The sequence below is a fragment of the Dendrobates tinctorius genome, unplaced genomic scaffold (genome assembly GCF_039654945.1).
Source record: "Dendrobates tinctorius isolate UK_male_01 unplaced genomic scaffold, ASM3965494v1 ptg000321l, whole genome shotgun sequence".
Taxonomy (NCBI): Eukaryota; Metazoa; Chordata; class Amphibia; order Anura; family Dendrobatidae; genus Dendrobates; species Dendrobates tinctorius.
Window position 1 is genome coordinate 1927801 of NW_027361988.1, and position 12262 is coordinate 1940062.

Here is a 12262-nt window from a genome sequence, read left to right on the forward strand (position 1 = left end):
GATGTGTCTGTCACTAAATAAACCAAATGCTTGAATGTCAAAACAGTTCAAAAACGTGGTTCTGTGTGGAAGATTGTAAAGCCGTCATGGAGGCATAAGGCTGGTAATGATGGGCATTGTGGGTAATAATAGCGGGGATCATGCCTCATTCCTCTCTAGGAACATACACGACATCTTCTCTGGGGCTTCTTTCTTGTTCAGTTACTGGGATGAGGGCAATAAAATGTCGCTCAGTGAGTCTTCTCACATCTTCACATTCTAAAGGATTGGTGGGGGCAACATTTTCAAAAACAAGATTTTCAGTGACCTTTTCCTGATAATCAAGGAAAGTATCTGCATTTCCGGCTTTTTTGTATAACACAAAAGAATTCTATGTGGCCACCTGAAACAAATACATGACTAACTTTTTATACCAGATATATGATTTTCTTGATACCTGGTATGGCTGTAGAACCTGATCTGCAAGGTCCACACCCCCATATATTTGTTGTAGTCAATGACAGACACAGGTTTTGGAGTAGTGGATCCCTGTTGGTCTGCAGTGGCCCTTGTGGCATCTGTGTGGATCGAGCTCAGGATAAAAATATTTTATTTATCCTTAATATTAAGGGCAAGCAGCTCTCCATTGGATAAAGCCCCTGACTGCCCCTTTCGGAAATTTTCTTTGACCAATGATTGTGGAAACCCCTGATGGTTTTTGTGAATGGTCCCACAAGCCCCTATGTTATGTTCAACCAGAGTTTTAAATAGAGGTATGCTGGTGTAGTAGTTGTCAACATACAGATTGTAGCCTTTTTGTTAAAAAAAGGCTCAAAACCATTTTGCAGATGTCCCCAGATAAGTAGGGCCTCCTGGTGGGTTTAGTTTGCGGTCTTTCCCCTCATAAATGTGAAAAGCTGATGTGTATCTGGTTGAACTCTCGCACATTTTGTAGAGCTTTATTCCGAACCTTGCCCTCGTAGAAGGAATAAATTGCTTGAGGTGCATTCTTCCTTTGAATTTTACAAGGGGCTCATCAATGGAAATGTTTTCTGTTGGGGTGTAGAGCTTTAAGAACTTTTCTGTCAAGTCTTTGATGATGGGTCTGATTTTGAATAGTCTGTCATGTTCTGGGACATTTCTGGGCAGGCATTGACTATTGCCGTTAAAATGCCAAAATCTCATGAGCATTTCATAACGGTTCCTAGGAAGAACGGCAGAAAACATAGGGGTTGCTTGAACAGGGCTTTTTTAACAAGACCCATAGCGAATGTAAGTCCTAAAAAAAATTTCATTTCTAGTTGGTGTCCATAAATTTGACGAAGGAATTGGGACGCATATAAATTTGTAGGACAATATGCTCTAGCAAGCTATCTGTCATTAACAAATTAAAAAAATATTTGGTCCAAAATTTTCTCCTCCACATTTATACCAGGAAAGGCATTAAAATTAGGGATGAATGGAGTAGCCGAATCCGAAGCCTCCCATCTGGGAAATGCTACATCAAGAGGCAAAGCCCCTTGGACTTTGGTGTGTGCCAATTCACGAGCACTAGGGACAGAGCTAGTACTGGGCATTGTTCCCTGAGGTGGAGACATTTCTCCAGAAGCGCTATTTGTCCTTCTTGTTGTACTGGTCCTTGTGTGTGAGGATGGACCAGAATCACTGCTCATTTCTGAGCTATCACTGTCGCTGCTACTAAAGCCCTCGAAATCCACATCGCCATCTGACACTGCACTTTCTTCACTGTCAGAACATAAAAGTGCATAAGCCTCCTCTGCACTATAAGACTGACGGGCCATTTTATTCGTTTTTATTTTTTTTTTCGTAAATAGAAAACTACGACATGACGTGACCAAATTATTGGGGAGACAATTGAGAAAAGCCTAATTCTTTACCCTATCCCTAACTTTAGAATAAACCCTAACAGTAACCTTAACAGTAACTATAACCCTAACAGTAACCCTAACTTTAGTCCCAACACTAACCCTAACTATAGCACTAACCCTAACCTGCCTTATCTGTTTTTTACTTTATAGCACAATCGCTGACTGACACAGCTGGCAGCAGCACTTGTAAGGCTACTTTCACACTAGCGTTTCCTGGAGCTGTGGAGTGATGCACACGGCCGCCCCTCCTCCGGTCAGCTCCGCCTATGGACGCATGACGCTGCATGCGACCTGCGTATCCTGTCTTTAGCATTGGGTACGCAAGCCGTGCGCAGGTATTTGCCGGCGCAGGCGTCCTTTTGACAGTGCGCCGAGCGCACCAAAATGCGACACGGTTAAAGTTTTTTGCATAGCTTGCCGTTTTTATGGACAATTTACAGATGTTTACAGATGTTGTCCACTACTTTTTAGTAACCCCCCCATTGTATCCCCCCGGGGCCCATAATGATTTTTGTAATTACCTTGCATTGCCAATTCTGCCTGTGAGCGGCGCCATGTGACCGCCAGGCTACAGCCGCTGCTAACATGGACTATGGAAATTGATGTGACATCATCAGCAGGCGTGACCCAGTATCAACACACTGCTGTCACTCATCAAGAGTCACAGCAGTGTGTGGGCGGTGCTGCACCACACATCACAGCCCCGTCACTCTGCAGCGTCTGTCTCCTCACCCATCAAGAGTGACGGGACTGTGCGGGGGGGGGTGGACGGGGCTGTGTAGGGGTTGGAAAGGCAGTCTGCCAGCTGTGCGAGGGATGGACAGGCCATGCAGGGGTCTGCGGGCTGCTGCGCGGGGGGGCCGTGCAGGGGTCTGCAGCCTGTCTGCCGGCTGAGCGGGGGGTGGGCGGGCTGTGCGGGGGTATGCAGGCTGTCTGCTCGGCTTTACGGGGGGTGGAAGGGTCGTGCGGGGGTCTGTGGGCTGCTGTGCGGGGGGTGGTGGGCGGGCTGTGCTGGGGTCTGCAGACTGTCTGCTGGCTGTACGGGAGGTGGAGGGGCCGTGCGGGGTCTGCGGCCTGTCTGCCGACTGAGCGGGGGGTGGGCGGGCTGTGCGGGGGTATGCAGGCTGTCTGCTCGGCTTTGCGGGGGGTGGAAGGGTCGTGCGGGGCTCTGTGGGCTGCTGTGCGGGGGGTGGTGGGCGGGCTGTGCCAGGGTCTGCAGGCTGTGCAGGGGGTGGACGGGCTGTGTGGGTGTTGCCAGGGCTGTGCGGGGGAGTCTGCGTGCTGTGCTGGCGGTGCCGAGGCTGTGCGGGGGAGTCTGACCACCATGGAGGAGTTCACCATGGAGGAGTTCACCGACCTCACACAGAGACATGCAAAACAGAGGCATCCAGAGCAGAGACATACAGGGCAGAGATATGGAGGAGATAAAGACTCTACTCAACACAGTGTGCAGGAAACTAATGTGTCCACGGAAACAACATAATTAATAAATCAGTCAGAGATCCGGTGTGTCCTACACAGCCATACTCATTACAAGGTATATACACCCAAGATATATAGAAAAATGACTTCACTTACAATCAGCAGCTGGATTATTCAGGGTCTCAACACCTCGGCCTTTGGATGTAAAACAAATGATCCTGACTTTATACAAAGACTGAGAAATATAGACATTCAGATCCTCCTGGAAACATGGACAAGGGCTGAAAACGAATCTCTGGTGCCCATCGGATACAAGGAAATCTCTGCCCCTGCCCTGAAAAATAAAAACACCAAACAGGGCCGGAGCTCAGGAGGAATACTGATCTGGTACAAAGAGGAGTTCCACCAGTACATCAAACCAGTGAAGAGAGGAGGCAGCCACATATGGATCAGGATCAGCAGCTCCATCCTCACCTCTCAGTCTGATGTCCACCTCTGCGCCACCTATATACCACCACCAGAGTCACCCTGCTTCAATCCAGACTGGTTCGAGATCTTACAAACAGAAGCCGCCCACTATCAAGCCCTGGGCAAAGTTCTCATCTTTGGAGACCTCAATGCAAGAACAGGGAGAGAAAACGACTTCCTGACCACGGATGGGAACATCTACTTATTTGGAGCAGAGAATGACGGCCAAGACTCAGTACTCACAGAGAGAAACAGCTATGACAGTACAGTCAACAAAAGTGGTAAAAAGCTCCTGCACATATGCAGAAGTTTAGGACTTCATATTCTTAACGGATGAACCAAAGGAGACTCCGTAGGGAGGTGTACACTAAACTCCCATGTAGGGAGAAGTGTAGTAGATTATGCCATTACAGATATGAACCTGGCAAATATCAGCGCCTTCATAGTCTCCCCACAAACGCACCTGTCAGACCACAGCCAACTTCTTCTGTACTTGAAATCTACAGAGAAACCATCCACTCAAAAGCCACAGCAGAGCGGCCTCTTCACCCGCTCTCCATCCTATAAATGGCACAAAATGTCGGCATTAAAGTATAAAGAGGCTCCCAGCAGACCTGAAATACAGCGGATGCTCCACAACTTCTACAACTATGAATATCAGCCTAACCCAAAGGGAGTGAGTCAAGCTGCAAAAGACCTCAACAATATATTCTATGCAATGGCCAGACTGTCCGACCTTAAAAAAGTCAACTACAAGAGACCAAAAGAAAAACAGATCAATGGATGGTTTGACAGAGAATGTAAAGCCGTACGGAAGACCCTGAGAACAGCCTCAAACAAGAAACTCAGAGACCCCAACCACCCGGGTCTGAGGGAAGCCTATGAAACCATACAAAGGCAGTACAAAACCATCCTCAGGAGGAAGGAGCAAAGTTACATCTCTACCAAGCTTAACCAACTCCAAGATGCCCTCCAAGACAACTCCTTCTGGGAACTATGGAACCACATGGGCACAAAAGACAAGAAAAACAACATCCATATCCAAAATGGCAACATTTGGCTCCAGAACTTCAGAGACCTCTATAAAGACATTCCAAAGGAAGAACTAAGCCAAGAACAGGAAAGCATAATAGCAAAACTAAAAGCAATGGAGGAAAAAGTAAAAAATTTCCAAAACCCCGTGGATGCACCTATTACATTACAGGAAGTAGCAGAGAGAATTTCTTCCATAAGATGTAGAAAAGCCGGTGGCCTGGATGGAATCCCACCAGAAATGCTGAAGTACAGCCCACCAGAAATACAGGCTGCAATGGTTAAACTCTTCAATATTGTGCTAAGTGTTGGCTACTTCCCTCGTACCTGGAATCAAGGCCTCATCACACCCATCCACAAGAATGGGCACAGGTATGACCCAGCCAACTACAGAGGCATATGTGTTAACAGCAACCTGGGAAAACTATTCAACAGCATCCTGAACAAGAGGATCCTCAGTTTCCTCACCGAGCACAACGTCCTCAGCAAGAGCCAAGCAGGGTTCATGCCAAACCACCGCACTACCGACCACATCTACACCCTGCACAGCCTCATTCAGAGCCACGTGCACAATACAAAGAATGGGAAGATATACGCCTGTTTCGTGGACTTTAAAAAGGCCTTTGATTCGGTGTGGCACTCAGGCTCATTCCTGAAACTGCTGGAGAGCGGAATAGGAGGAAAGACCTATGATGTTATCAAAAACTCCTACACCGAGAACCTCTGCAGTGTGAGTGTGAACGGTATAAGATCGGCCTATTTCCAGCAGAGCCGGGGAGTCAGACAAGGCTGCAGCATAAGCCCAATGCTCTTCAACATTTACATCAACGAGCTGGCCACCGCTCTGGAATCTTCCACATCACCAGGTCTCACCCTCCACGATGCGCAGGTGAAATTCCTGCTGTACGCAGATGACCTGCTGCTTCTGTCACCAACCGAGAAAGGCCTCCAAGACAACCTGAAAATCTTAGAGAAATTCAGCTCCACCTGGGCTTTACCGGTCAACCTAAAGAAAACCAACATCATGGTGTTCCAGAAGAGAAAGAGAAAATCAGACTAGCACCCTTCATTTGTCCTCAACAACTGCGCCCTTACAGGAACGGACAAATATACCTACCTGGGCCAAGAGATTCACCGGTCAGGGAGCTTCAAACAAGCCATACAGACCCTGAAAGACAAGGCCAGCAAAACCTTCTATGCCATCCGAAGGAAACTCTACCATCTGAAGCCACCAGTGAGGGTCTGGTTAAAAAATCTTCGACTCTATCATCGCCCCAATCCTCCTGTATGGCAGCGAAGTCTGGGGCCCTCACACCTACCCAGACTGGTCAAGGTGGGATTCCAGCCCAACAGAAATATTCCACCTGGAATTCTGCAAGCACCTTCTCCAAGTCCATCGGAGCACCTCCAACAGTGCTTGCCGGGCCGAGCTGGGCAGATTCCCTCTACACCTAACGGTTCTAAAGAGGACATTCTCATTCCGGGCTCACCTACAAAGGAGCAATCCAAGCTCCCATCACCATAAAGCCCTGACACATGTAGGTGAAACAGAAAAACCAGGACCCTCGGAACAGCCCACCCAAACCCAACCTGACAAAAGCCAGAATCAGGAAGATAGTAGAAGAAGGCCAGGAGAGGTACATAAGTGACTGGAAGAACGACATCATCAGCTCACAGAAACTGACCATGTACCTTAGTCTACAGAGAGACTACACACTGGCCCCATACCTGGAGAAACTCCCGGACCTCAGAGACCGCAAGATCCTGAGCCGGTATAGACTCAGTGCCCACAGTCTGGCCATCGAGGTCGGCCGACACAGGCAGAGCTACAAGCCCAGGGAGGAAAGACTGTGCCAACACTGTGACCAGGAGGCCCTGGAGGATGAGACCCACTTCCTGCTACACTGCTCCAAATACTCAGCAGTGAGGGACACTCACTTCAGGAGACTCTCACATCTCTTCCCGGATTTCATCACCATGAAGGAGGAAGAGAAAACATATATCCTGCTGGGGGAAGAAGAGAGAACAGTGGAGATAGCAGCGCAATATGTGAGCGCATGCCATAGGCTGCGAGAAAGAGAACTATGATATGCCATGGACTTCTATAGCCCCCATCCTGGATCTGCCCCATGCCCCCCATTCACCTTCCCTATGCCATGGACTTCTATAGCCCCACTTTGGATCTGCCCCCATCCATCTTCCCTATGCCATGGACTTCTATAGCCCCACCCTGGATCTGCCCCCATCCACCTTCCCTATGCCATGGACTTCTATAGCCCCATCCTGGATCTGCCCCCACCCACCTTTCCTACAACCCCTACCCAACATCCCTACAGTCCCTATCCCTATTCCCTTTTGTACACTTGCTTTGGCAAAACTAATGTGTATTTAGTCCTGCCAATAAATCTTCTTTGAATCTTGAAAAAAGTCTGCATGCTGTGCTGTGCTGGCGGTGCCGGGGCTGTGCGGGGGTGTGTGTGTGTGTGTGTGTGTATGCAGGCATGCATCATCCAATGGGACTACAAGTCCCATCAGGTGATGCTTGCTACACTGTCAGTGAGTGACACATTAGCCAATGATGGGACAGAAGTAGTCCCATCATCTAGGCTAATGTGTTGAATGTAAAAAAAAAACAACACATACTGAACATACAACATATAGAATATATATATAACATACAACACATAACACAGAGTATATACTTACCAATCACCTAATTCCCCGAAGCCATCGATCTCCTGTAATAAAAATAAAATAATAAAGCAACCTCTACTCACCTTTCCGCTGTAGTCCAGATAATAATGAGGGTCCCATGACGATCTCCCGTGTAGAGCAGCCGCATCAGCTGATGCGACCGCTCTCCAGGGTCCCCAGGAATGAAATGATAGGCGGAGGTAATCCTCCGCTGTGTATCCCTCCGCCGCCGGGAAAGTGGTCCCGTAACCCGAACCCTAATTCTCTCGCAGCATTGGTGGAAAGTGAGAGCCTGAAATCAGGTAACCTCAGTGATGCACTGCAGGAGCCATTGTCTCCTGTCAGTTCATCACTGGGAGGCCCTATAGAGCAGTCACATCACCTGATGTCACTGTTCTATAGGGGAGATCGTCGTGGGACACTCATTATTAATTGGACTGTGTCAGACAGGGAATATACGGTTTATTTTTTTACTTTTTATTAGAGGAGACCGAGGGTGTCGCTTGGATCTGGGCGTGCAATAAAAATATGATATCCGTGTTGTGTTTTATTTCATTAAAATACTTTATTCTTATGTGTGTGTTTTTTTAACCCTTTATTACTATAAGATTAATAATGGATAGGCTGACGTCACTCCATTGTTAACCGGGCTTAATGTCATTTTCCAACAGCAAGGTGACATTAACCCCTTATTACCACATATCCCACTGCAACACGGGAGTGGGAAGAGGGGCTAAGTGCCAGAATTGGCGCATCTTATATATGCGCCATTTCTGGGGCGGCTGCGGGCTGGTAATTGTAGCTGGGGGGTCCAATATCCATGGCCCCTTCCTAGGCTATGAATATCAGCCTGCAGCATAAAATATAGGGGGACCCCCACGTCATTTTTTTGGAGGTCCCCTATTTTAATAGCCAGTAAAGGCTATGAAGACAGCTGCTGGCTTATATTCATAGCCTGGGAAAGGGCCATGGGTATTGTCCCATTCCCAGGCAAAAAATATTGGCCCCCGGAAGTCGGCTTTCCTACTCTTGTGCAGAAAATTACGCGGGAGCCCACGCCATTTTTTTTTTACTTTTTAAAATGAAACATTGTTCATTAATAAACATGGATATGGAAATATCTATAGATATCTATGGAAAAATCTATGGAAAGATCTATGGAAATATATATGGAAATAAAATATCTATGGAAAAATCTATATATAGATCCATATATCTATCCCATATCTATCTATCTATCTATCTTTCTATCTTTCTATCTATCCCATATCTATCTATCTATCAATCTATTATCTATCTATCTATCCCATATCTATCTATCTATGTTTGTAATGTAGTGTGGGTTGGACAAGTGTAAATGAGGAGGTTGGACAGAAATGGCAACACAAATCTTTTTTTTTGTTAAATAACATCTTTATTTAGGTTACAAAAACGCAGACAAATCCGCATGTAAAAACCGCATGACAAACGCATCAATAACGCACCTGCATTTTCTGCCAACAGCTGCGGATTCTGTGTGGAATAATCCGCCCTGGAATCCGCCCGGTGTGCACACAGCCTTATAGCTCTCAGCACTATAACGGTGTGTACATGGGGACTTATTATTAAGAACGTCTGTGTCTGTGCGCGCTCCTGTGTGTGTGCGCTCATGATGCTTGCAATGTGTTTTATGTGAACACGTGGCGGATTGTGCTGAGGATTTTTCTGTGTGGATTTTGCTATATCCGCAGAAACAATGACCGGCGTTTTACCTGCGGATTTATAGCGGATTTTATGCGGCTTTCACCTGCGGATTCTTATAATGGAGCAGGTGTAAGACGCTGCGGAATCCGCACAAAGAATTGACATGCTGCAGAAATGAACCCTCAGCGTTTATGCTGCGGATTTTTCTGCACCATGTGCACAGCGGTTTTTGTTTTACATTGACTATAATGGTACTGTACAATGCAGGAGAATCTGCTGCGGATCCACAGTAGAATCCGCAACGTGTTCACAGACCCTTACAATAAGATGCTTCAGATTGAAGAGAGGGGAGGGAGGGGTTTGGGTGTGTTTTGGAGTGGGTGTGCAAGGTGCTGGCTTACAGGCCAGTGCAATGCATCATGGAACTTGTAGTATTAGAGCACAGTAAATCGGGAGAAAGGAAGTTGTCGATTAACCCGATGAGAGCTGGAGCCAGCACTGAAATTGTGCTGCTAGAGCATGATAAAAGGTAATATTGCTAAAATAAACACAGTGGATCTTTTTAGTGGCACATAATAGCAAGATTTATGAAAAAAAAAAGTTTTAGTAGTGGACAACTTCTTTAAGTAGAAATGTTCAAAAATATAAAACTCAATGATATTTTATGAAAGAAAATTGTTTTTTGTCTTGGTAGATGACTGTACCAGGATATCAGAGGGACAGCTGACATCTTCAATTTTTAAATCTGATGATCTTGAGATCCTACAAGATACAACTGAAGTGATTGCTATTACTCCAGATATATCATCATCCATTCACAGCAAAGATCTGTCATCTGATCCTATGAAACAGGTCCCATCTTCTGATTCATTACTGACTACTAGGGAAAATCAAAGTCACAAAAGAGGCATTAAAAAACAAACTGCTCCTAAAGCAAAGAAGCCATTTTCCTGTTCAGAATGTGGGAAATGTTTTAACCAGAAATCAACTTTTGTTAAACACCAGAGAACTCACACAGGGGAAAATACTTTTTCCTGTTCAGAATGTGGGAAATGTTTTGCAGATAAATCAAATTGTGTTATTCACCATAGAACTCACACAGGGGAGAAGCCTTTTTCCTGTTCAGAATGTGGGAAATGTTTTGCACGTAAATCAATTCTTGTTACTCACCAGAGAACTCACACAGGGGAGAAGCCTTTTTCCTGTTCAGAATGTGGGAAATGTTTTAACCAGAAATCACTTTTTGTTAACCACCATAGAACTCACACAGGGGAGAAGCCTTTTTCCTGTTCAGAATGTGGGAAATGTTTTGCACGTAAATCAATGCTTGTTACTCACCAGAGAACTCACACAGGGGAGAAGCCTTTTTCCTGTTCAGAATGTGGGAAATGTTTTAACAAGAAATCACTTTTTGTTAACCACCATAGAACTCACACAGGGGAGAAGCCTTTTTCCTGTTCAGAATGTGGGAAATGTTTTAACCATAAATCAATTTTGGTTAATCACCAGAGAACTCACACAGGGGAAAAGCATTTTTCATGTTCAGAATGTGGGCAATGTTTTGCACGTAAATCAATGCTTGTTATTCACCAGAGAACTCACACAGGGGAGAAGCCTTTTTCCTGTTCAGAATGTGGGAAATGTTTTAACCAGAAATCACTTTTTGTTAACCACCATAGAACACACACAGGGGAGAAGCCTTTTTCATGTTCAGAATGTGGGAAATGTTTTGCACATAAATCATTGCTTGTTACTCACCATAGAACTCACACAGGGGAGAAGCCTTTTTCCTGTTCAGAATGTGGGAAATGTTTTAACCAGAAATCAAGTTTTGTAAAACACCAGAGAACTCACACAGGGGAGAAGACTTTTTCCTGTTCAGAATGTGGGAAATGTTTTGCACGTAAATCAGTGCTTGTTACTCACCATAGAACACACACAGGGGAGAAGCCTTTTTCCTGTTCAGAATGTGGGAAATGTTTTAACCAGAAATCACATTTGGTTAATCACCAGAGAACTCACACAGGGGAGAAGCCTTTTTCATGTTCAGATTGTGGGAAATGTTTTAACCAGGAAGGAAATCTTGTTAAGCACCAAATAACTCGCACGGGGAGAAGACTTTTTGATGTTCAGAATGTGGGAAATATTTTATCCAGAAAGGGGATCTTGTTAAGCACCAAAGAACTCACACAGGAGAGAAGCCTTTTTGATGCTTAGAATGTCGAAATGTTCTACTCAGAATTCAAGTCTTGTTACACATGAGAGAATTCACACAGCAGAGAAGCCATATTCATGTTCAGCATGTGGAAATTGTTTTAAATGGAAAATAGATCTTGATCGCCATCAATGAGTGCACATGGGGAGTAGCCTTTTCTCCTGTTTAGAATGTGGGAAATGTTTTAACCGGAAAGCGATTTTTGTTAGACATCAGAGACCTCACACAGACGAGAAGCCTTTCTCATTTTCTTAATGTGGGAAATATTTTACTTGGAAATCAACTGTTAATAAACATCAGAGACGTCACATAGGGGAGAAGCCTTTTTTATGTTCATAATGTTTGAATATTTTTAACCAAAATAGAATCTTCTTAAATGGGTTGTCTCTTGTGATTCCTCATTTTTGCTGAAAAAAGGATAAAAGTAAACTTTATTAATTCCAAATGTAAAACTGTACCCATAATTCACCCTCTGAAGGTTAGTCAGTAGGTGACTAATAGAAAAAACATGTACTCAAAGTTCAGTGGGTGAGATGACGTATACACACTCACTGTCCAAGCCTCTCATTTCTACAGGTTTCATCGTCCTCACCAAAGGCGACTCATCAGGAGAGTATTTAATGTTGACCTATATTCAAATGAGACTAGACAAAAAAAGCTAAAATCATGTAATCCGAAACAGTCAGAAAACTAGCCACATTTTGGCAGATCCCAGACCTCAAACTATATACTGTGTAAGTTTATAAGCCACTCCAGTGTCAGGAATAGATAGTATGTGAAAGTACAGTATAATTCTTGTGTTTTTTTTTTTCCTATAGGGACTGCCCTAGTTTGGTATAATAATCGTAATAATAATCTTTATTTTTATATAGTGCTAACA

The 12262-nt window shown here is 45.0% G+C and overlaps 1 protein-coding gene across 1 annotated transcript; it reads left to right on the forward strand.

Annotated features, from left to right (window-relative positions):
- Positions 1 to 9877: 9877 nt before the first annotated feature.
- Positions 9878 to 11753, forward strand: LOC141073991 (uncharacterized). The gene has a single exon (XM_073561515.1). It carries the CDS (start codon positions 10011 to 10013, stop codon positions 11382 to 11384), a length of 1374 nt encoding a protein of 457 aa, XP_073417616.1. The 5' UTR covers positions 9878 to 10010; the 3' UTR covers positions 11385 to 11753.
- The last annotated feature ends 509 nt before the right edge of the window (positions 11754 to 12262 follow it).